The sequence below is a fragment of the Cricetulus griseus genome, chromosome 7 (genome assembly GCF_003668045.3).
Source record: "Cricetulus griseus strain 17A/GY chromosome 7, alternate assembly CriGri-PICRH-1.0, whole genome shotgun sequence".
NCBI classification, from domain to species: Eukaryota; Metazoa; Chordata; class Mammalia; order Rodentia; family Cricetidae; genus Cricetulus; species Cricetulus griseus.
The window spans coordinates 27,365,395-27,389,929 of record NC_048600.1 but is presented as its reverse complement, the minus strand read 5'-3'; the positions used below and the strand labels follow the sequence as shown (position 1 = coordinate 27,389,929).

General features: G+C 46.3%; 3 protein-coding genes across 4 annotated transcripts in view; 2 read left to right on the top strand and 1 right to left on the bottom strand.

The window, feature by feature from the left end:
* Cpsf3 (cleavage and polyadenylation specific factor 3) overlaps positions 1-705 on the top strand; it is a 29,348-nt gene extending 28,643 nt beyond the window's left edge. For both annotated transcript variants that reach the window (XM_027424695.2, XM_027424696.2), the window contains exon 18: positions 528-705. In XM_027424695.2, the coding sequence (XP_027280496.1) occupies positions 528-629 (102 nt within the window). In that variant the 3' untranslated portion in view covers positions 630-705. The remainder of the gene's footprint in view (positions 1-527) is intronic.
* A 1,014-nt stretch (positions 706-1,719) lies between these two features.
* On the top strand, positions 1,720-9,139 carry Iah1 (isoamyl acetate hydrolyzing esterase 1 (putative)). The gene is made up of 6 exons (XM_027424697.2): positions 1,720-1,873; positions 2,701-2,753; positions 3,192-3,340; positions 5,116-5,277; positions 6,402-6,523; positions 8,822-9,139. The coding sequence occupies exons 1-6, from the start codon at positions 1,730-1,732 to the stop codon at positions 9,002-9,004; spliced, it is 813 nt and encodes a 270-aa protein (XP_027280498.2). The 5' UTR covers positions 1,720-1,729; the 3' UTR covers positions 9,005-9,139.
* Positions 9,140-10,167: 1,028 nt separating this feature from the next.
* Positions 10,168-24,535, bottom strand: part of Adam17 (ADAM metallopeptidase domain 17) — a 44,049-nt gene continuing 29,681 nt past the window's right edge. The window contains 9 exon segments of the mRNA NM_001243992.1: positions 10,168-11,165; positions 11,698-11,748; positions 13,367-13,455; positions 14,376-14,454; positions 15,343-15,473; positions 17,579-17,713; positions 17,896-17,999; positions 19,364-19,563; positions 22,660-22,812. Coding sequence (NP_001230921.1) covers positions 10,815-11,165; positions 11,698-11,748; positions 13,367-13,455; positions 14,376-14,454; positions 15,343-15,473; positions 17,579-17,713; positions 17,896-17,999; positions 19,364-19,563; positions 22,660-22,812 — 1,293 coding nt within the window. The 3' untranslated portion in view covers positions 10,168-10,814.

Here is a 24,535-nt window from a genome sequence, read left to right as displayed (position 1 = left end):
CTATAATCCAAACAGCCTGGATCCTGGGTTGGTTTGTGAGATAGGGGTTCTTATCCTGTGACCCAGGCTGGCTTTGGAACTCTGTGACACTGGGCTGGGGCAGAAGATCATGAGTTCTAGGCTAGCCTGAGTTATATAGCAAGTTTGAAGCCAGTCTATACAGTGAGACTAATGTTACCTTTTAAAAATAACAGCAGTAACAAGGCAGTGGCTATAAGGTGGTTAGTTTGAGTCAAATATCATCAAATGGTGAATAGTTTACCACACCCATTGCCTGCTAAACAATCTGCTACACAGACTGACTTGCATAGAATATTGTGTACTGGATAGATGTAGGGACTTTGGCGGAAGAGTCTGTTCCTGCCCCGCCCCTTCAGCTCTCCAGTCACTGTTATCTGAACACTGTGCGAGCCACATGTGGGTAGGTGAGTGGCTCTGAGTCCTGGCAAGCAGCCTCCAGAGTTTAGAGTTCATTTGAGTCCATGGGGTGATTGGCTCTAGGTTGAAGTTTGTGCTTTTGCTTTCAGATTGTAGAATGTGAAGAAGGCAGTGAAGATGATGAGTCCCTCAGAGAAATGGTGGAACTGGCTGCCCAGAGGCTGTATGCAGCCCTGACACCTGTGCACTGACTGCCTTGATTCCCAGCACTTGAACTTTTTTACCTTTACCTCTGTTACTCCAAATAAAATACCTAGTTTCTCTCTGGTGGCCTGTTTCCTTCCAAATCAGATGGCCTGATTCCTGCTGGGCCACCAACTTTGTCCATTGTTCTCCAACTATCCTCACTGGAGCTGCCTGCTGGCATTTCCCATTGCTGCTGGAGTCCTATAGATCTTCCAGCAGCTGTGTCAGAATCCATCTTCCTGTATTTCAGAAAGGAAAAGCAGTATTAGCATGTCTGTGTTTGGAGTTGAAGGCAAATATTGTGCCACAGGTTTGAAACCTATTCTCTACCCCCTTTCGGAATTCTTACTTTTGTAAAATCACCCCTTTCAGAGATCCAAACACTCAGATCAGAGCTGGTTTTACAAAGATGTATTGTGTGGATTAGTCTCATTCCTAAAGTACACAAAATTCAGGCCAGGAAATAACTGGATGGAGGGGAGGGGTGGGTCTCAGTGATTACAGCCTTTCTCCTGAGAGAGACAGGAACTTGCTGGTGCCTCACCCTCAGAGCACACTCACTATGAAGCTGAGGAATTGAGCAAATGGAAGCTTAGCATGGACCTCCCCTCCTAGGTATGTAAACACTACTGTGCTTTGGTAACAAAGTTTAAGTCTGACTTCCTTAGAATGAAATTTCTATAAAAACAGTCCAATTCCCATTTCTGGCCCGTATCAAAAGTCTAGGACGCCAACATCATACAAAAATTTATTACATAAATCTAAGCATTTCGTTTTAATGCTGGGGCACGATGCCATGGAGTCAGGTGGTCTGGAGTGAGGATCCCTGGGCAGCTCTGGCTTTCAAAGTTGCCGCCTTACTGTGACTATCAAGGCCTATAACCAACAAGAGGCAAGCCTCACTTGGGCTTTGCCAGTGATGGACAGGTGTGCCTAATGAAACGGGTCCCAGCTCCGGCAGCTGCCGCTGGGCACACTGAGCTGCTCAAGTCTCCAGGACACCCGAGCTATCGCCTGTCTGGGAGCGATGGAGTCAGGCGAGACCCGGCCTAGAGAACACGACCAGGAGGAGGCCAGAGAGCGGAGCCGCCTCGCCCCGCCCTCAATGTCCCCGCCCCCTCAGAAGCATCCACATCCGGCGCAGACCGGCTGCTCCGAGCGGGCCACTATGGCGCTATGCGAGCGGGCCGCCAGCGGGAGCTCTCTGCTGTGGCCTCGGGTGGTGCTTTTTGGGGACTCCATCACGCAGGTACCCACCGAACCCTCGGTTGTGTCCGCGCGTGTGCCGGGCAGGCCTGGCGCGGTTCTCCTCGTGCTCCGAGGGCCGTGCACCTTTGTGGGCTGGTGTGGAACCCCGGGCCAAGTCCGCGTCTTTTCAGGGGGACGTTAGATAACCCGGTGCGCATCGGGGGTGCTCATGGGGAGGCGCTTTGAGGGTCCGGAGCCTCTCCGTGTTCGCTTCCCGCAGCCTCCTGTGGGTTCCTCGCCAAAAACGCTTTGAACTTTGAGCCGACACCCTTACCAAGTGGTTTTGAAAACAAAATGCTTCCAACAGTACGAAAAAGTAATCCTGTCATCTAACACCGTTTAACTCCCAGTTAAGGAAGTTCCTCACGATGCCTTCCCTCGGGAAGATAGAAAAACCGCTTTCCTGTGGTTTCCTAATATTCAGGAATGGCTTTCCCTAATAATTAGCAACATTATTCTTAGGTTTTCGTAGGTGGCCGTGGTGGCGCGATGCTGCTAGAGGACTGCCCTGTTAGGGAATTGGCTTCCTTAGATAACACGATGTCATCTAACTCAACATAGCTGAGTTTCTCCTGTACAGATAACAGATGTCGCTAATGTTAACTCACAGTAAAATGTAGACGACTGACTCGGGTTCATTGGATAAAGAAAACCGCATTTCCAGACACCTACCAAGTGAGGCCACAGTGACCCCCCAAGATACCTTCCCAAGCAAGGAAGGCAGGAAACCCAGGGGGGGTGTCAAGACCAGCCTGCATCTAAAGGGCTTCCCCACCGCCTTTGCCATTGTGTCCGGCTGCATGGATAGTAACAGGCTTTTCTCTTCAGTTTTCTTTCCAGCCAGGTGGATGGGGCGCATTGCTGGCTGACCGACTTGTCAGGTGAGAACAAACTCTCAGATCCTACTCAGCTGCTTCCTAATGGGAAGCCTCGTGGGAAGAGTGAAGACACACTGCGTTTTTGTCTGTTGGCCTTTTCCCTCCTTGGTTAAAGGAACACAAGGCAGACACTTGGGTGCAGAATCGAGTTTGCCACCTCGTGAAATCAGGTGGCACTTGGGTTGGCTGGGGTGCCTGCCTATAATCTTCCAAACCACTGAGTTTCTCCCTGTTATCCGGTCTCTGGCATTCTGTACTTGCCCAGATTACCATCCATCAGAAAGTCCATACTTAGCCACCACAAACATGTACAGAATTAGATTTAGCCCCTTGTATGGAATCCACGTCTCACTGAGGGAGGCTGGGCAGGCTCTCAACACTACAAGGATGCCACTCTTTCTTTGCTCATAACCCCTCTTTTTTTAACCAAATTTCTTTCAGAAAATGTGACGTTCTGAATCGTGGATTTTCAGGTTACAATACCAGATGGGCCAAGATTATCCTCCCAAGATTAATTAGTAAAGGGAGCGGCATGGAAAACCCAGTAGCAGTTACAGTTTTCTTCGGTGCCAATGACGCCACACTCAAAGGTAAGGGGCATTTCTAGATCAACTGTTTTTCCTGGACTTGAGCAAACCCATGTTTATATGTATCTCCAGAGAACACTGCGTTCCTGGAGCTTGCCTGTGTGGGTTTCTTTGGGCTTTGATGTGGTTAGATTTGGCTCAGGTACTCCAGGCTCATTTTCCACATGGCTGCCTTGTTGGCCTACCTGAAATTATTTGTCATTTGTTCCTGCACTCCAGTGTCTTTAGCTGCTGCAGTTGGCAGCAGAGGGCTTGCCTCTGGGATATGCTGTCTCTGGCAAAAAAGGAGTCTTTTTGTTAGAGACAACATCTCCTGTAGCCCAGGCTGACCTCGAACACACTAGGTAGCTAAGGCTAGTTGATCCTACTGCCTCTACTTCTCAAGTGTTAGGAATGATAGGGGTGTGCCAACCTGGCCCGTTACTGTTTTTTTTTTTTTCTTTGTTTGGTTGTTTTTTTGTTTTGTTTTGTTTTATTTATTTATTTTTGGTTAAGCAAAAAAAATTCCTTAAATTACACATGGTACAGAGAAAGACTGGCCAGGAACACATCTAATCACCAGCAGTAACCTGGATGGCAGGTTATGGGTGACTTTGCTTTTCACTCCCTGTGGTTTGCACAGACTCTGCAGAGAGCGCCTTGTGCTTGTGTGCCAGCCTGACTGGAAGCAAGCCTTTGTAGTCTGATGCATGTTTTACACACTTAATTATTTCCACAGCTGTCCCAAGAGGTGGAGCTGCCGTTCCCCTCATTCCTAATGAGGACATGATCTTCAGAAGGTTGGGCATTTTTCTGAGGTTAAGTGACTAGCCATGACAGGCAGATTTGGAGCTGAGGCAGTCTTACTGGTGGTGGGGAACGTAGAGAGAAGACCAGCAAGCTCAAAAGGCTCTAGGCCGCCTGAGGCCTGAGCTGTGAACAGCAGAGGTAACTGGCTTTAAAAGGAGGGAGTCATAGCCGGGCTTTGGTGGTGCACCCCTTTAATCCCAGCACTCAGGAGGCAGAGGCAGGCGGATCTCTCTGAGTTTGGGGCCAGCCTGGTCTCCAGAGCAAGTGCCAAGTCCCAGGCTCCAAAGCTACACAGAGAAACCCTGTCTCAAAAAACCAAAAAAAAAAAAAAAAAAAAAAAAAGAGGAGGGAATCTTTTCTTTGTGTCTTCTGGTACTCAAATTTTTGTAAATTTGCAAAAAAGTATATTCCTGCCTGGGAGTAGTGGCACATGCTTGTGGCCTCAGCCCTGGGGTGCTGAGACAGAAAGATGTCTGCAAGGTCCAGGCCATCCTGAATAAGAAGAGTAAGATCCTGTCTCAGAACAGAAAGGTCTGCCAGTGGTGCACACCTTTAATCCCAGTACTCGGGAGGCAGAGGCAGGCAGATCTCTGTGAGTTCAAGGCCAGCCTGATCTACAGAGTTCCAGGACAGCCAAGGCTACACAGAGAAACCGTCTAAAAACAAAACAAAAACCCACAAAGCAACAACAATAAACCCCACGAAGGCCTGAGGATGTCGAAGAGTGGGTAGACTGCTTGCCTGGTGTGTACACCCCTGAGTTCAGTTACCTTCCTAGCACTTAGGAGGTACAGAGGACAGTAGGGTCTCTGTGAGTTCCAAGCTGTCAGGGCTACACAGTGAGACCCCCATCTTAGCTATCTAGTGAATTTAGAACCTGTCTAGCAAGAAACTGTCGCAAAAACCAATGTTTTTTAAAAAGGAGTATATATTGTACCTTATTTGTTTCTGGCAAAGCGTTCAGACTGAGGTGTGCATGTCTTGAACAGATGAGAACCCCAAGCAGCATGTCCCCTTGGATGAGTACAGTGCAAATCTGAGGGCCATGGTGCAGTACCTGAGGTCTGTGGACATCCTGGAGGAGCGAGTCATTCTCATCACCCCACCCCCGCTGGGCGAAGCAGCCTGGGAGAAAGAATGTATCCTGAAAGGTGAACAAAGCATGCTTGGCCTGTCACAGCTGCATGTGGGTGCTGGGGGCTTCACTCCGGGGCCCTGTCAGTCAACTGGAGATCAACTCCTGATGTCTTACTATAGACTGTTTTAGACATAAAGTGGGGCAGGGATTCTGGTGTGTAGGTCAGGAGGGCATCAGTGCCCAAGCACCATCTGTAGTTGCCATTTCCACAGTGTACACGAAGCCCACTGCCAGCTGCAGCTAGGGCAGACAGGTGCTCTCCGCTGGCACCGGGAAGCCACCTGCAGCCGAGCGCTGCAGGTGACTCCTTTTCCAGCCGCTAGGAGCTGCTCCTTTTTGGCCTCCTTCGGCAGCTGGAGAATGGAGTGATGGTAAAAAAAATCCCTCTTTTCTTCCCTGTGTGTGTTGTCTCTTCAGCATGGCCACTCTCATGCTGGCACACTTGACTGGAAAGGTGTTCTGTGGACTTTGTCTCAGCGGCCTGAATCCGGAGATGGTTTGACCGGTACACATTAAATGGCTTTCAGCACAGGTCAAAACTAGGGCAGTCGTTCTTTCCCTACCTGCACTCTGAGGTTCTCCCCAGCTCTGGCACTAAGCTGGGCATGTTTGCCACATGCTCTGGGTTGTCTGCCTTCCTCCTAGACTAGGGAGGTGGGCAGCATGTTCATGGCTAAGTGTGTACACTGTGTACTAGAATCTGCACGAAAGAGAAAATATGGCCGTAACTAGGAAAGCCTCAGAATGGCTGAGCATGTTGTTTCCGGGCACATAGGAGCAGGCTCGGGCAGACTGTAGACTTTTCTCACATTGCTGCAGTAGCTAGTGGCTGCATGTTGACACTTGGGTGCTCAGTGGCAGTGTGTATCTCATGGTCTCGATGTTTCTAGTCATGTCCCTAACCCATCTCACTGTGGTCTGCTCTCTAGCTGGTCAGCCTCTGCACCCTATCTTAGAAGTTTCTAGATGCTACCTACAGCTGGCCGCTCTTCCCTGATCTGTCCTTTGTACAGAGCAGTGCCATTGTCATAGCCCCCGGGCAGGCTGGCATCAGTGGCATTTAGAAACAGTCCAGTCACTGTAGCTTAATAAGGACCAGCAATAAGTTTGCCAGTGACCTTCTGTTGTCACTAACAGGCTGCAAATTAAATCGCCTGAACTCCATCGTCGGTGAATATGCTAATGCGTGTCTGCAAGTAGCCAGAGACTGTGGGACTAATGTCCTTGACCTGTGGACCCTGATGCAGAAGGACAACCAGGTACTGTGGTTTTCTCGGGCCTTTCGGGGTTATTGGGATCAGAGGTGTAAAGCAAGGGATGTGCAGCTCTCCTGGAAGGGTTCTTCAGACAGGCATGGTGGTGCATGCCTGAAATCCCAGAATGTGGGCAGTGAGGGTAGAATGGTCAGTTCAAGGCTAGCCCTAGCTACGTAGCATGGAGCCAGCCTGGCTACATAAAGCTGTGTCTCAAAAGACATAAATGTCAGCCGTGCTTTTCAGGAGGAAGACCTGGAAGGCAGTCAGAACCTCAGGTTACCGTAGAACACCATCAGTGGCCAAGTTTACGTATGTAAAAGCAGGGCAGAGTTCAGAAAAAACAGTGACATATCTTCACTAACAAAATCCAGAGACTGAGATGCCATTCTAGTTGAATTATTTTGTCTTAAAGCCTGAAGACAAATACATATGGAAAAGCTAGTTGTTGTGAAGTGCAGCCAGCCGCTCAGGAGGGCAGCCGGATGGTTTTGTACAGTAGTCACACATGCACTGACAGGATGAAGCCGTGCACATATAGTTTTTTATTTTTTTGGCAGTATCCACACTAAGCCAAAGCTAGAACCGAGTCACCCATCTTTCTCTAGGTGACTGAGTAAACCCAGATCCAGAGTCCTGGGCAGCAAAGAGGCCAAGGCTGATGATGTCCGGAACATCAATAAAGCTGACAGGAAAGAAGGACTCTGAAGTCATGTGCATGATTCCAGCTATATGACATCCAGACAAGGCTCAGTGACAGGTTAGGGTGAGGACAGTGACAATGGCAGGTTCCACGTCGTTCCTGGTCTACAGCATATAAGAGGTACAGTCAGACACATCTGTTTTAGCCCCCTTTCCATGAGAGAGTCTCATACCCAAGGCTGGCCCCAAACTTGTTTTGTAGCTGAGGGTGACCTTGAATTTCTGAACTTCCCACCTCTGCCCCCGCAAGTGGGGTGTTGGGGTTACAGGTGTGCACTGCCAGTTTATGGGGTGCTGGGGACCAAGTAGTGCTAAGCAGGCACGCTGCAGAGTCCCATCCTGGAACTGAATTTTTATTTCTTAGTAAAATGCTTATTCTCTAGGGGCGTTTCCTGGTGATGCCTAGACCCAGAGAGGAGCTAAGGGGTGGGGACTGTGGTGTTTGAATTGCTCGTGGACTCACTTTACCCCAGCTGATCTGTTCTTCACAGCTGTTTGGTTTTTTCATGTAGACAAAAGAGAAAAACTCAAGCCTACAGTCCGCAAACCAGATGCTAACTTCCCCCTCCCCCAGTTCTCAATCTATCACTTCTCCATGGTCCTGGGAGGGTCTGATAATGTCAGTTGATCTGTAAAGAGGGTCATGCTGCTTCCTATAAAAGAACATGATGGAAGTTCAGCCTGGACTGGTGCTGGAAGATGGTGACCATTAGCCAGTTCCAGGACGCCCAATGGCTGCAGACTTCATCACAGTCCCCAAGAGACTCAGAGTTTAAGGCAAGATTAACAATTTGTGAGAGAAGTGTCCCATTTATCTTTGGAGGCTCTCGGAGCCCTAGGACTCCGTCCACCTCAGCATCCTTAACTAAGCTTTGTTCCCAGAGAGGAAGGGCCACGGTAGCCTCAGTGCTTATCACCTGATTTTTATTACAAATCTGCTCCAGGGCCAGCAAGATGGCTCAGCTGGTAAAGGCACTTACTGCCAAGCCTGAGTTTGATCCCAAATACCTACAAGTTGTCCTTATTCCTCCATAACATATGTGCACCCCTTCTCCAGGCCTACCACGCAAAATAAATTAGAGATAAATCCCGTAGAGATGGCTTGAAAGTACTACAAGGGCATCTTCCACCACTGCCGGGTTTTACTCAGTCTTTTCCAGTTTAACATAGTTAGGGTCCTTACAGATCATTAACCCAGAACCATACAGATGGGAACGGCCACTAGAACTAGAATTCTCTGTCTCTGAACAGTCTCCATAGGGATCAGGGGAATGAAGATTCCTCCAGGCCAGAATGGGCCTCCAAGTGAATCCTGGGTTTAGACAGAGGAGTGATGGGAGACTGGTGTCTACACAGCCTTCCCATTCTAGTCGAGGCGGTCCCAGTTATTACCCCAACCTGCACTCTGTAATGCCTCGTGGTCATAGGCTCTCAGTGAGCCTCTTTGGGATGCAGGACGATGGGTTGGTTAGACATAGGAGCAGGGGCAGCAAGAGTCTTATACCCTAAGCACCTATACAGAAGCGCTCTGAGGCCACTGTGGTCTCAGTTACTGGTGCAGCCCTGAGGAAAGCACGTGACACATCACTCCTCTCTCCACAGGACTTCTCATCCTACTTATCAGATGGCCTGCATTTATCACCAAAGGGAAACGAGTTTCTGTTCTCCAACCTCTGGCCACTGCTGGACAAGAAGGTCTCCTCTCTGCCATGGCTGCTTCCTTACTGGAACGATGTGGAAGAAGCAAAGCCTGAGCGGAGTCTGCTGGGAGACGGAGACCATTAGTCATCCTGGGAAGCCTTCCCAAGTAGGGAAGCCTTCCCATGGGTGCCACCTCCAGTTGGTAATTCACAAACATTCCAAGAATCACTGTTCATGTACATAACCTCAAGAAGTTGATTAAACATTTTTCAAGATTAACTTCTGTTCATGACCTTTTTAAAGCTGTATTTTTTTATGTTCATTTTGGTTTTGCCTGTACATTTGCCTTTATGAGGCTGCCAGATTCCCCTGGAACTGGAATTACAGACAGTTGTGGGTGCTGGGAATTGAACCTGAGTCCTCTGGAAGACCCATCTCTCCAGCCCCCTGTTCATGACTCTTGATCAAAAAACCCACTAACATTTGCCAATGTTAATAACGTATTTTTCAGGGAAATGTTATTCTTGACCCATTTTGTGTTGATGTTCAGTATTTATTGACTGAAACAGCAATGCCACAACTACAGAATATACCGTGAGCAGCTTGTTAATCCTGTACATGGCAAAAAAAAAAAAAAAAAAAAAAAAGACAATTTTGGTTTGTTTAAAAAGTCAACTTTATAAAAATGCTTTTCTTATATTCTGCCAAGAACTTTGATTCATACATACACCCACACACCCCACTCACCTTATAGCAAATCCTCAAAATTAAGGCTATCATAGCTAGTTAAAAAAGCAAATACCACAAGGCACATGTTCAAGTATTAGTGTAACAGATGTCCTCAGAGAGACAAGGCACAGGTTTGGTTAGCTGTTGTCAGTTTACAAGTTATCTTGGTTAAAATGTGTTGGCTGGTGAGCACATTTCAACTCTTAGAGAACAAATGCTTCTTTATAGAAATTAGAATGCAAGCTAATGTTTTTTGTCCTCCACACAGTAAGTACTCAACATCCAGAGGTCAGGCGACTGTCTTGCTGGGTCTGAAGATCAGTTCTTCCAGGGCTGGGCCCCAGGCAGAAAGTGAAAGTACACCCGGCCTGTTCAGAACTAGCTCTGGTAAGAGAGCCCCTTGCTCAATCTCACAACAGCTGAGATCCCATTCCTCCCAGCTGGGTTTTGAAGCCGTATAGGTTTTGTGAATATTGAAATTTCTTATGTGTGTCAGTATTTTGCCCACATTTGTCTGTGTGACACAGAGGTCAGAAGGTCACCATGTGGGTGCTGGGAATGGAACTGGGCACTCTTAACTGCTGGGTCAACAGCCAATCCTCCAGCCCAATATTGGTTTATTTTTTTTTAAGGCAGAGAAACTACCCAGTGAATGGGGCCTGACAGTTAATAGGCATCTCTGAGTTCACATGGCTGTTACTGCACACCTCACCTGAAGCTAAGAGTCTTCATCCTGGACAAGACTGTTCTTAGTCAATATGGCCCTAAGTATAGACAGGACTTTCCATCTGCAAAAGTTCCAGTGCCAAGACAGGCCACATTCAGAGACAGTGTACATTACAGCTAAAGGCAAAACACAATGATGAAAAGTCTATTCCAGTTATCCTCAGTAATAACTGCCACGTGCTTCCCTGTGGTCAGGGGACCACTACAGTGTACAGACAGACTGTCCCCAGGCACTCGATCCAGCCTTGTTTTCTGCTTTTGCGCCACAGGTCAAAGGAGATTTTAGATTATAAAAGAGAAAACCCAAAAACGTGAAATAAGCCAGATTTACCTCACCCCTTCAAGGGGCCTACACCTACACAGGTTGTCCTAGGAAGGTCACGTTCATGACCAGCATCCTGTACGTTGCTTCTGTGTTCCTTGGGTTGTCACAATGTTTGGTTTCGCTCAGCTCTCGAGCATCTTCATGTGCACATCCTAGAGCAGGATGAGGCCAGCACTAGCACTCTGTCTCCTTGCTGTCGACTCGGCTCTGACGCTGCAGCTTGAAGGAGGCCGCCTTTTCACTCCTGGTGACGGGGTGGTCTGTGAGATCCTCAAAAGACTTAGCAGCTGCACTGCTGTTGGGAAAGGGGTCCTTCTCAAAGCCATCGTCGTCCACATGCGAGTCTGTGCTAGGGTCTTCCTGGATGGTGTCCATCCTCTGGTGGTCCAGTTTTGGAGCCGCAGACACTGGCGGCATCATGGAGACTGGCTGCAGGGGCTGCAGACGACCTGGAGTCTGGGGTGCAGGAAAAGGCTTGATAATTCGAACAGAAGCCGAATCCATGCTGCTCAGCATCTCAATGTTCTGGATAGGTGCAGGGAAAATGAATCAGGTCAATACTCTGTAACCTTACCCCACAGTAGGCCTGGGCCGTGCTCATGCTAGGCGAAGCTCTGCCAGCGAGTGGGAGCTCCACTGCTGACACCCGTGTCTACCAAGATCCGAGACACCAGAACTCAGTGCTGAGAGGCTGAGTCAGCACCTGTGCTGTGGGGAAACCAGGGTTCCTCTCTAGCTTCCCACCCGAGCAAGCAACTAAGTCAGGCCACTTCCTCAGGACTAGTCACAACCGACCAACCAGATCGTTGTGACTTCCCCTAGCCCAGGAGGGAAGAGCTCTGCTGAGGCCTGCTCTTTTTTTTTTTTTCCCCCTTGATTTGTCAAGACAGGATTTCTCTGTAGTTTTGGAGGTTGTCCTGGAACTCACTCTGTAGACCAGGCTGGCCTCGAACTCAGAGATCCATCTGCCTCTGCCTCCCGAGTGCTGGGATTAAAGGCGTGAGCCACCAACACCCGGCTCTTGAGGCCTGCTCTTTTGTCTTCTGTGTATACTTACACTGTGATGAAACAGAGACAGGGATTCATACTGCTTGTCCAGTTTCTTATCCTAGAAAGAACAGCAAGTAAAAATGTCACTAAAACTAAAGGGAACCCAAACCTTAAGCAGCTGTGCTTCCTGGAGTGAACTGAGACCCTCTACTGCAGAGTGGGAGCAGTTGCCTAGCACACTTGACCCTTGGGTCTCTCTGCCACCCCTCCATGCACCACCAAAAAGAAACCCAAGGGACAGCTTCACTAGCTGAGAACACACTCAAGCAGGCCACACCCACATGCTCCCAGGCAGGAAGTGCTGCCCTATACCAATAGTGGCCTGGATACACAGAGGAGGTGCTTTAAGTCCTATTTGTCAAAGATGTCTTACACTGTAAGCAGGAGGACGGCAAGCAGGTTTGTGTGCAACAAAAAGCCCCCATTCACAATGCTTGTGCACTGGGATGGTTGGCAAAGGTTAAGGTGACTGTTTGCAGCCTCTCAGTCCTGACTTCACTACCCAACCCCATAGCCTTTCACAGAACTGAGTCTTGATCCCCACATTGTATTTCTGCAGGAGGCTGGATGCCAACTGACAAGGGAAAGGCCCCACTAAGAATTGGGCCACAACTTAATGCCTGGTGCCATGAATGCATGCTGTGGCTTGGCTAAAAACAAACCACCACTCAGTGGCTTTGCTCTGAAATCAAGGTCAGCTTCATGGTCCACATATATACCTTTCAATGTACATACAATCTGCTCAATTTCACAGCAGAAACACTTGGGAGGGACGGTGCTGCTGTCCTAAGATGCATCTTCTACCAAAGCCTCACTTCCATCACTATGATGGCAGTTCACCTCTGCCTCAGTACTAGTGCCCCAGAGCCCTTAGTGCTGTGTCCGCACTGTGGGAGAAGCCAGGAGGCACAGTGAGAGCTTCAGACAAGCCTCACCCTCCATCTGGAAGGCACCCATTCCCTACTCATGTAAGGTCAAATTTTAAAACTCGAGATTTATAAAGAACTAATAATTTTAAAGACATAGTCTAATTTAACATGTAACTGTTAACTTATTTATAAAGATGTAACCACAGTACATGGGGAATACCTGAAGTGTTGACATTTGTTCCCCTATAACCAAGTCATCTAAAAAGCACTCACGTTGACTTTACAAGTCACAGGCCCCAGGCAAGTCCAGCTAAATGCTCTCCCGTGTTTATAAATTTAAAAAAAAAAAAAAAAAAAAAAAAGCAAAAGCAAACTATACACCTGTGGAGGTGGGAGGGCCACTCTGGGGATTCAGTTCTCTCCTTCCACCACATAGGTCCTGGGGAAAGAACGTGGGTGTGGCAGCAGGTGTCTACCTACTGTTGTGTCTCAAGCTAATGGGGTCACTATGGACCCTGAGGACAACTTTGAGCTCCTGGTCCTCCTGCCTCTATTTCCTGAGTGTATGCACTACCGTACCTAGTTTATTCAGTGCTGGGGAGGAACATAGGCCTGGGCAAGCTAGGGAAGCCCTCTCCTAACTGAGCTAAGTACCCAACTCCCAGTTCAAAGATCATCAGGCAGGCTTCGAGGTAAGCTGTCTTAGAACACTTACGATAGCACTGCAACACTTTACATCTATCTTTCAATTTGCAGCTGTTCAACATTTTTGTAAAATGTTTGATCACTTAAACTTTGGTGACTTACCACACAGTGGACAAGAATGCTGAATGGAATCCAGAATATCAAGGAGAAAACCAGGACGGACCCTACGATGTTGTCTGCCAAAAACTTCCCTGTGAATAATTCCAAACAGTGAATGTCTCAGCCATACATCATAAGTCTACTCTGAACCACTCTTAAGTATCATGCCGGGCTGTGCTCAGTGGTGAAGAAAGTAGAGTGTTACCCTATTCCCTGTGTTCCTGGTGCCGACAGACCAAGCGTAGCATGCTTAAGACAACAATACTTTTATGACCTGAAGGTTAAGTGTTTTCACAGCAAAATTCTAGCGGTCTTTGCAGTCTGCAAAACCTGAGACCCACTGGTAAACAGCTCCTATGTCAACAGGGTCAAGAGACTGAACCAAGTTCAGCTGGACCACTCTCCTCTGAAAACTCAGATACACAAGAATGGCCCTGTAATGAGTTTGTTTTATCTTAGCCAACAAAGTGTTTAAGTGTGTGTGTGTGTGTGTGTGTGTGTGTGTGTGTGTGTGTGTGTGTGTGTGTGTGTGTGTGTGTGTGGTTTTCAGGACAAGGTTTCTCTGTGTAACAGTCTTGGCTGTCCTAGAACTCACTTTGTAGACCAGGCTGACCTCAAACTCCGATATCCACCTGCCTCTCCCTCCTGAGTGCTGGGATTAAAGACGTGCACTACCACCACCCGGCTTTCAAACCTTTGTATGTTCTGCCAGCATGTATGTCTGTGCACCATGTGAATGCGGTGCCCTGAGAGGCCAGAAAAGGATGTCGGATTCTCCAGCACTAGAGTTACAAGTAATCATGGGTGCTGGGAACTGAAGCCAGGTCCTCTGAATGACCAGTGTTGTTAACCCTGAGCCATCTCTCCAGTTCCCAACAGTTATTTCATAACAAATGTGGTGAACAGTTTGATCTTCTGTTGCAGGATCACAGCACAAAATCTGAAACCACACCCAAGTCACCATGGAAATGAGATGAGATCTTGGTGAATAATCAGGAAATATTTCACTTACCAAAAGTGTTGATGCTCAATTGGTCAATGAAATCCCAAAATCGCTCAATTACATCCTGAACTCGTTTTTCACATTTGCCCTATAGGGAGAAAACAACACATTTAGAACTAATGAAGCCTCAGGAGAACAATGGGCATGTAAACAACTTCACTGGGGTCCACCTTGAACACAGGATGGTAATTCCAGTATGAAGATACCTGAGAAAGGAGGTCCTGTCATTAGCACTCTCACAGTCCCTTAAAAAATATTTGGTGCACTGGTGGGGGTGGGAGTGGAGGTGGGGGTGTTTACAGGGGCATCCTGTGTATCTCAAAACTGGGTTTGTCTATTTTCCTGATGGCTAAGAAAACAGGAGTGTTGCCACACCCAGCCTAAAAGTCTACTTTTAGAATAACCAGGATAAGGCTCAAGAGAACTGTCATCCTCGGAGGAGCCAGTCAGAATGACAGTAATTATATACACCATGGACAAGGAAGGCTTTGTATCATACTTGATTTTGCCACCAGAGGCAATCCATACACAAACACTACCTTTTGATTTCTGTGACCAGTGCTTGCTTTCATTGAATATGCACAGATAGGGATGATATAGGTGGGGATGGGCAGGTGCTCTAGGGTCACTGAAGTTCAAAACTGAGCTCAGCAACTTGGAGAGGAAGCTTAGTTATCGTTGGTGTTGCTTGAGACCAGATCTCAGCAGTAACCCTAGCTAGCCTGGAACACAATGTGAGAGCAGGCTAGGGTGGGGCTGTGTGGTTGAGACAGCTGGTTTCAGACAGAGCCCTGATTTCCTGGCTTGGACAATGGACACAGACCACAAAACTGCTCAAGCTGCAACTCTGAAGGAGGTGGAACAGGAAAGACGGGGTCTGCTTACCGATGCCTGAGTCAGACCCTGTGCCTCTCTACAGAGGCATAACTCAAGAGAGTCTCCCCAAGTTACAAAAAAGGTGGGACACAATACTTACGTTCATGTCACAAAACCCTACTGTACAGGGCTTCCCTTTCCTCAAAAATAAGTTCTTTTGCTCTGCATCGACATAGGGCACACACGGGCCGGAAAGGTTCCTGCAGCACACCTTGCATGAGTTGTCGGTGTCTGAAAGAAAAAAATCCAGGCTGACACAGGCATCTACCACAAGCTTCCGTGGCTCCTAGTCTCTGACCTCATTCCCAGACGGCGAAAGCTGATACTACCCAGGGCTGAGGGTTTCAGTCAGAGTGCCTGCCTGCATGGTGGATGTGATGGCTTGGGTTCCAAGTCCAGCATCATGAAAAAAATAAAAATAGGGCCAAAACTTCATATTCATTTAACAGTTTCTGAATTCATAACTTCTCTGCTCTTTAGTTTTTGGTTTTTCGAGACAGGGTTTCTCTGTGGCTTTGGAGGTTATCCTGGAACTAGCTCTTGTAGACCAGGCTGGTCTCGAACTCACAGAGATCCACCTGCCTCTGCCTCCCTAGTGCTGGGATTAAAGGCGAATGCCGCCACCATACAGCTTCTTTGCTCTTTAAGTTAAAACAATTATTAGCTGGGTATGGTGGCGTAGGCCTTTAATCCCAGCACTTGGGGATCAGAAGCAGTCAGATCTCTGACTATCTGACTATAAGGCCAGCCTGGTCTATATAGTGAACTCAAAAAAAAAAAAAAAAAAAAAAAAAAGGTCTGATGATTAAAAACCAAACTGTATTCTCTGTCCAAACCTGCATAATGTTCTTGCAGAAGTGTCCCTCTAACCCAGCATTCCTGGCACCATCAGTTTCCGTCTCTGACTTCTCAGTGTAAAGCCTATCCTACCCTGGGCCAATGCAGCTGTGACAGAACTGTCCACCTGTGGTATAGAGCTGAGTAACTGCCTGGACCCAAGAGCAGCTGTGACAGATACCACCTGGGGTAAAAGTCAACAGTCAGTACCCAGTGAGCTATGCAGACACTCAGAATGAAAAAGTAACCCGCCACAGCCTGAATTTGCTGGGGGGTGGAGGGGATGATTTAGGTTTATCTTCAGGAAAAAGCCAAGGAGAACACAAAGCAAGCAGGGGTTCACTGTGACTTTGCCTTTCCAATGCTTTGCAAACCTGCTGTCATTTACACAATCATTTCCTGGCAGCCGTGCTGGCTCAACCCAAGGGCCTCGTGCATGCATGCTAGGCAGGTGCTCTGCTGCTGAGCCTACTGTTGTTACATCGACCCACCAGGAGGAACCATTCACTCCAGTGTATGGATGCCTTCCCAGCCTCATGATTTAACACTGATGTCACCATATGGAACAGAGAACTGCCATCAATTCACCAGCTCTACAGTAGAGTGGGAATTTGGAGTCCAGCCAGGCCCTGGATGTCCTTAGGCCTCCCTTCAGACCTAGTGGTTCCAAAAATAAGAGCATGGGAACCCAAGGAAAACTGTGAGGCTAACATTAAAAATATTGCTTTCCCAGGCTGCCCCAACAGGATGATAGGGTGGCAGACCTTGATGGCATCATCAAAAGTTCCCCCCAGAGGGCAAAACAGGTAAAGGCACTGATTGCCAACTTAAAAGTCTGAGTTTGACTCCTGAGACATACATAGTACAAGGTAAGAACTGAACCCTCAAGTGATCCTTTGACTAAACATGCACAGGGAAGAAGAATGCACACTTACAATTCTGAAAATCCACCTACAGGACTTAGATCCTGGAAATGGCTTTGATCAAGTTCACGGTGTTTCCTCCATTAGTGCCATGGAAACAGACTTTTTTTTTTTAAGAGATTTATTTATTTAAGTATACAATATTCTGCCTGCACATATGTCTGCAGTCCAGAAGAGGGCACCAGATCTCATTATAGATGATAGTGAGACACCATGTGGTTGCTGGGAATTGAACTCAGGACCTCTAAAACAACAGCCAGTGCTCTTAACCTCTGAGCCATCTCTCCAGCCTGGGAACAGACTATTTCTACCTTTGTGTTTTATATGGCATGTGAGGTAGGTGAGGATAGCCCCCCACCCACCCCCGTGACTTTCCGGTCTACCCTGAAGCCTGCCTGCCACAGTCTGCTGTGGAATGGGGAGCTAGGATCTGGACACAGGGATCTGTCTGCAGACACTAGCATGCCTTGCTGCTTTCCTCTTCCCCTTGTTTGGTTCTTCCCACTTTGATGAGCAGCAAGGAGCACAGACAAAAAACAGATGTCCTCCAGGAACAGGACTCAGGAAACCACTCACCAGCACACGCACAAGACTCCAGCTCCTGCTCTCTCTTGCAGAACGGGATGCATTTCCCAGCTTTGCACTTGCCGAGGTCCAAGCACACAGTGTCATCTTCAGCATCTCCCGGTGGGGGGCACTCACTGCTATTCCCTGGAGGCAAATACCAACTTAAAACTCAGTCCAGGCCAACAGTTCCCAGGGCATAACAGTTGCCACACACTAGCTAATAGTAAGAGCTCAGGGCTGCGTTCACCCAAAGAAAACTTGACCCCAATTTTCAAATACATGTTCACACACCACAGGACACCTGGAGAAGCAAAGGAAACACATACCTGTGCAGTAAGACTCGCCTTTGCAAGTAGCATTAATAGCCTCCTGGCACTTCTTCTGAGCCGTCTCAAACTGACAATTTTTACAGCAAGGACTGTTCCTATCACTACAGAAGAGCAGACAAATACTATTCAATGCCAATGACAGCCCAACATCAAATGCTATGGCTCTGTTAGTGACCTCAACACTGAGGTCAGGACCAAGAGCCCAGGGCCAAGTCACTATTACCCAGCCTGACTCCTCTGAAGCTATCCTCACTGAGTGTATCCCTTCCTAACGTGAGAAAGGCAATTATCAGTGCCACACTTCAGCAAACACTTTTTTAGCAATCTTTTAATTTCATTAACTAGTTAAGAGAAAAACCCAGGGATGCACCTGTGGGCTATGAAACAATGTGGCCTGAGTCCCATCCCACTCCTTACAAGATTCTACAAGTTAAAAGGTACAGTGTACAGATGAATAATTCACCAAACACTGATCCAGCAGGTACTTAAAAAATGATAATGTTAAGTACCTTCCAATTTAGAATCTGCTTAGTATCATTAAATAGTATTCCACATTATTCTGTTATACAGATACACAGTAACAATTTGTATTTTAATATTACCATCTTGGATTGTTCCAATATTTTGCTACTGAAAAAGACATAGCCATGAGTAGTTTTTGTCGAATCAACTTTTTTTTGTTGTTTTAAGATTTTTTTCTTCAAGGTAGGGTCTCACCGTGTAGCCTTGGTTGACCTGGGGCTCACTATGTAGTCCAGGCTGGATTTGAACACATAGACATCTGCCTCCCTCTGCCTTTCAAGTACTGAGATTAAAGGCATGCCCCACCATGCCTGGCTTTAAAAATATTCTTAAGCTCCAACGAGATAACTAGTAAAGACAGTCACTATCAAGCCTAATCTTAAAAATAAATTTTAAGTACTAGGAGGTAGATCTCTGTAAGTTACATGTGAGTCTGGTCAGTCTATATAGACTTCAGGGTCAGCCAGAGCTACATAACGAAAGCCTGTCTCAAAAAAATTAATAAAACACAAAAGGGAATGCTATATAGTGGACATGTATGCAAGGTCAGTGTTGTTCCGTGCTGTTGTTTTTAAACAGGTCTAAATATTTTCCATAAAGTAGCAGGGCATTGGTGCCGCACGCTTTTAATCCCAACACTCTGGAGGGAGAAGCAGGCGGTTCTCTGTGAGTTCGAGACCAGCCTGGTCTACAGGAGCTCCAGGAACAAGAGTTCCAGGATAGCCTCCAAAGCCACAGAGAAACCCTGTCTCGAAAAACCAAAAAATAAATAAATAAAGTATTGTGCTCACACACACACATGCTCTTACATTCACACTTTTACTTCAAGTGCCTGCACTGCAATCCCCTGTTATCTGGACCTCATCACCAACCAGCACTGCACACACACGCTGTGATCCTGTTATCTGGACAGCCCTTCCCCATACTCTGGGAACATTCTCACCTGCACTGCACACCTGGCTTCAGAGTGCAGTCGCTATTGCAGCAGGTGTCGTTGTTCAGGTACATGATGCCTGGGTCACACTCTTCTCCTTCATCCACCCTGGAGTTGCCGCAGACCTTGTTGCTTCGCTCCTGGAAGCACTCTTGAGCCTTACTTTCTATGGTCTTGTAGATGGACTGTTTACTACAGTTTGAAAACATCTTAAGAGAAAAAAGGGGCATGAGAGTAGAAAAGAACAAGATGAAATTCACTCCCAAGTAGGTTTTGTGCTTCTCTACAAATACTGTGAAGCCACCATCAATGCCACCACTGAGTTATTATGTCAAGTGGTCACCTGCAAATGCCACAGTAAGAAACTACTGAAGTAGAATAATGCAGAAAAGCCCAATGATTGGATGTTGATTTATTTAGTGATTTACTGAAAGCACTGCTTGCACTGCCTATTTGCTAAGCATGTGACCTGGAGAAATAGCTGAAACAAATGGGCCACTGCTGATTATCACGTACGCCTTTGTATAATCTTGCTTGCTTCTCCACCCCATCGTGTGGTTTTAGAGCAGTGGTTCTTAACCTGTGAATTGAGACCCATTTGGGGTTGCATATCAGATATCCTGCATATCAGATATTTATATTACGATTCGTAACAGTAGCAAAATTAGAGTTATGACATAGCAATGAAAATGCTTTGATGGTTGGGGTCACCACATCATGAGGGAGTGTATTAGAGGGTCTCGGCACTATGAAGTTTGAGGACACTGTGTGAGAGGATGAAACGAATACAAACTGGACCCACCATAGAAGCCTGGCTGTCCTGGCTTTGGTCCACCTGTGACATCTCTTCCACTCTCGTTGGTGACAGAGTGCATATATATATATATATATATATATATATATATATATATTATACAATATAATATTATAATATTATACATATACAATATAATAATATACATATATATTATTATACAATATAATAATATACATATATATTATTATACAATATAATAATATACATATATATTATTATACAATATAATAATATTTATATTATTATACAAAATAATAGCTAGGGCTTTTGTTTTATTTTTCTGTTTTAAGACAAGGGTCTCGATTGTGTGGCTCAGGCTAGCCTGGAACTCAGATCCACCTGCCTCTGCCTCTCTCGAGTGCTGTGGTTAAAAAGAGTGCCTCACCATGCCCCACAGGTCAAAATGGTCAGTGACCTCAGATAAGGGCCTAACCCACTACAGCCAGCAAAGACCTCTTCATTCGAAGTTACACTCTCAAGCAATGGGTCTCCAGGGCCTAGATAGTGCTGAGCACACAGTGACCAGTCTGTCACTGGCTTTCTGACCACCATCTCTAAATGCCAGTCTTCTGTCTATCTGCATCTTTATCTACAACCTTGCTTCCTTTCAGGGACCTTCCCGAGGAGGTCACAGCCCTCAGCATCCCTTCTTTCCAGTCATGTCAGTGTGCACAGCTCATGTAGTGCCTCAGGGCAGCTACTCACTGGCCCATCTGCTAGCAAACAGGGCTGTATAACCAGGGGAAACGAAAGAACCACCTCATTTCTGTCCTATAGTCCTTCCCACCTCATTAAAAAATGTTTATCAAGAAACCCATGAGGGGGCTGGGGAGATGGCTCAGAGGTTAAGAGCACTAACTGCTCTTCCAGAGATCCTGAATTCAATTTCCAGCAACGGCATGGTGGCTCACAACCATCCGTTATGAGATCTGGTGCCCTCTTCTGGTGTGCAGATATACATGGAAGCAGAATGTTGTATACATAATAAATAAATAAATAAATAAATAAAATCTTTAAAAACAGGAAAAGTAAAAAGAAAAAAAAGAAACCTATGAACCCGGCATGGAGGTGTACACCTTTAATCACAGCACTCAGGACATAGAGGCAGGGATCTCTGTGAGTTCAAGCCTGGTCTACACAGCAAGTGCCACAACTATATAGAGAGACCCTCAAAACAATGAATAAATGAACGAGTGAGTGAATAAATAAATTCATGTCGGGTCAAAGAAATGGCTCTGCCTCTGTAGGTAAAAGAAGCCTGCTGCCAAACTTGATGACCTGAGTTCAATCCCCAGATAAAAGGAAAGAACCAACCCATAAAAACTGTCCTCTGAGCTCCACATGGGACATGGCACACACATGTCCCCCATTAATAAATAAATGTAAAAATTATTTGAAAAAAAAACTAAAACATAGAAGATGAATGCATAGTATTTTTTTTTTTAATAAGGGGAGGCACTTATTGGGAAAACTAAACTGTCAAGGAGCATATGTATACTAAATGTGATGGGTGCAGGGCAAAAACCAACTGTGTTCCGCTAACAGCTCTACCCATACTCCACTCCCACTAGCAAGTTCTCACAGGCCACTTAAGGCCCATGGGGAATTCCTCAGAGGAAGAAGTAGCATCATGTGCTTCCCCTTGTAGCAGAGTGTACAGAGTGACTTGTAGCAAAGTCCAATGGCCCCCAAGCCCTGGCAGCACCCTCATAACCACAGGAGTCCAATGCAGAAGCTACTAGCTTTGTGACGGTTTTAGGAGTCTCTCCTCGTTGGATGTTTTATATGTCATATTGCTGAGGTATCAAAACATGCTAATGGACAAAACAGTTTTATGAGTGCTCATGTCCCCTCACCAGCTTCCATGTGACTTCACAGGTTTTCTGTATGTATCACTTGTTTTTTTGTTTGTTTTTAACTTATTTATTTTGATTTCATGTGCATTCATATATGTTTGTATAAAGATGTCAAATCACCTGGAACTGGAATTACAGACAGTTGTGAGCTGCCATGTGGGTGCTGGGAATTGAACCCTGGTCCTCTGGAAAAGCAGCCAATGCTCTTAACCACTGAGCCATCTCTCCAGCCCCTTATCACTTGTTTTTAAGAGCTGCATTAAGGCACATTTAATCCCTAGTACAACAAGAGGAAGGAAAAGAGGAAGGAGAATAGGGAGGGAGAGTGGTAACAGCAAACTGGGAAGTACAGCTAAATTAAAACGAGTAACAAGTTGTAAATGAAATTGTCAAGTCATTTTTAAGGCTGAACCAAACACAGTCAAAAGTAGGACCCTGACAAAAGTCACTACTGTATCTGCCACAATGAACCCACATTTATGTGTGACTAACCTGAACAAAACCATCCAAATGACACCAAGTTCCATCTCTAGGAAGAACATCAAGGAATAGATACTTTACCAAGCCCCCTTCCTGTTAACACGACACGAACTTCTTCCCTACCACTAAAAAAACGATCAAGACACACATACCTTATTGTTCTCGTGATCACCACTCACAGCTATGGGATACATAACGTACTTTCCTCCCTGGTCCTCATTTGGGGCACATTCTGCTAGCCCATCAGGATCATGTTCTGCTCCAAAATTGTGTCCCAATTCATGAGTTGTAACCAGGTCAGCTTCCTTAAGAACCAGACAAAGAAAATACGTGACCATCAGCTGCTTTTGCCAGTTGGGCACATGCTACATTATCAGATCAAGTGAAGTAGAATGACTCCCATAAGTGGTCCACACCCACATACATTCATTACACACAGTTTTCACATTTGTGTGTGTGGAGAGGGAGGGAGAGAGCAAGCAAAGTGTGTAAGCAAAGTACATGTGTGAGATCGGGGCTATTTTGCATAGTATCTTTACCTGCTAAGCCATCTCCCTGGCCCCAATAAATGTAATGGGGGGAAGGATGGCTCAGTGGTTAAGAGTGCTTATTGCACTTACACAGTTCAGTTCCAACCACCTGTATCAGTTCCAGGGGATCAAATACCCAGGCTCCTGCATGCACATAAACTCATGCTGGCGCACATACACAAATATAATAAATTCATTAGTAGAAAACAAAAATAAGGTGGATGAAGCCTGAGAAACCACACCCAAAGCTGACCTCTGACTGCCACATGCATAGATTGGGGGGGGGGGGGAAGGCTGGAAGCTGAAGGTTTCCCCAGACATGCCTAGGATTTATTTTCCCATCTTTCGACACTAGTGGAAATCTCCTCTCTATCTAAACTCAGCCCTGCAGGAGCCAGCCCTCTCTTGCCACCATGTGGGGTTAGGGATCCAACTCAAGTTGTCAAGCATGGCCACAAATGCCTTTGCCATCTCAACTGTCCTGATGCTGGTCACATTTCTTGGAAGTTGAAAACAGTGAGCAGGATGGTTCAGTATAAAAAAGAACACTACACTGACTTCTAGTCCTTCAGGAATAAGGAGGACATGACCTTCCAAGGACAAAGAACAAGGGTAGAGGGCAACAGCTGGCAGACGCCAACAAAATTTTTAAAGTTGATGAAAAATTACATGCAGTTTTGTAAAAAGCAAAATATCACATACAACATACAACAAAGAACCATACAGAAAAGGGCTATGGAACAAAAAGGCTACTATAACCAAAAAAAAAAAAAAAAAAAAGGCAACACCAATGAAAATTTCAAAGACGCTGAAGGAGAAAGTTAAAAGCATCATGTAGGAAACACATAAACAAATGGAAAATAGGAGAAAGCAATAAGAAGAAACAGATAATTTACTCTAAGAGATCAAATATCTGGTTTAATTAATTCCCAAACAGAACAGACATGATACCTGGGCCCACCTACAGTCCCAGCTAATCAGGAGACTGAGGCACAGGGGAGCTACACTGGCCCAGAAGGTTAAGGCCACTTGGGTAACATACACAGTGGAGGACAAAAGTTACTAAAATAACACACGAATACTTTCAAACCAGGCTTGTTGATAAAAGCCTGCAATCCCAGCACCCGGGAGACTGATGCAAAAATTCAAGTGAGACTCTGTCTCACCAAAAACAAATACACCAAGCAAAAAAAGGAACATTTTGCACAAAGACAAAAGCATCTAGATTGAAGGGCCTATCTGCCCCCACAAAGGAGAACCATATACCAATTAAAAAAAAAAAAAAAAGATTTATCTTAGCTTTGTGTATGCAGTCTGTGTGGGTATGTGCAAAGGAGTACAGTGCTCTGGGGGGCCAGAAGAGGGTGTGGATCCCTGGTGCAATCAAACTTAGATCCTCTGGAAGAGCATGAAGCACTCTTAACTGTTGAGCCAGCTTTCCAGCCCACATAGTCCATTTTAAGCTCAAAGTCAAAATACCTACTCTCCCCATATATAT

Coding starts and splice junctions, on each gene's coding strand:
- Iah1 (XM_027424697.2), top strand. CDS start 1,730: ATGTCCCCGCCCCCTCAGAAGCATCCACATCCGGCGCAGACCGGCTGC. Junction 3,341..5,115: donor CAATGACGCCACACTCAAAG/GTAAGGGGCATT, acceptor TGTCTTGAACAG/ATGAGAACCCCAAGCAGCAT. Junction 5,278..6,401: donor GAAAGAATGTATCCTGAAAG/GTGAACAAAGCA, acceptor TGTCACTAACAG/GCTGCAAATTAAATCGCCTG.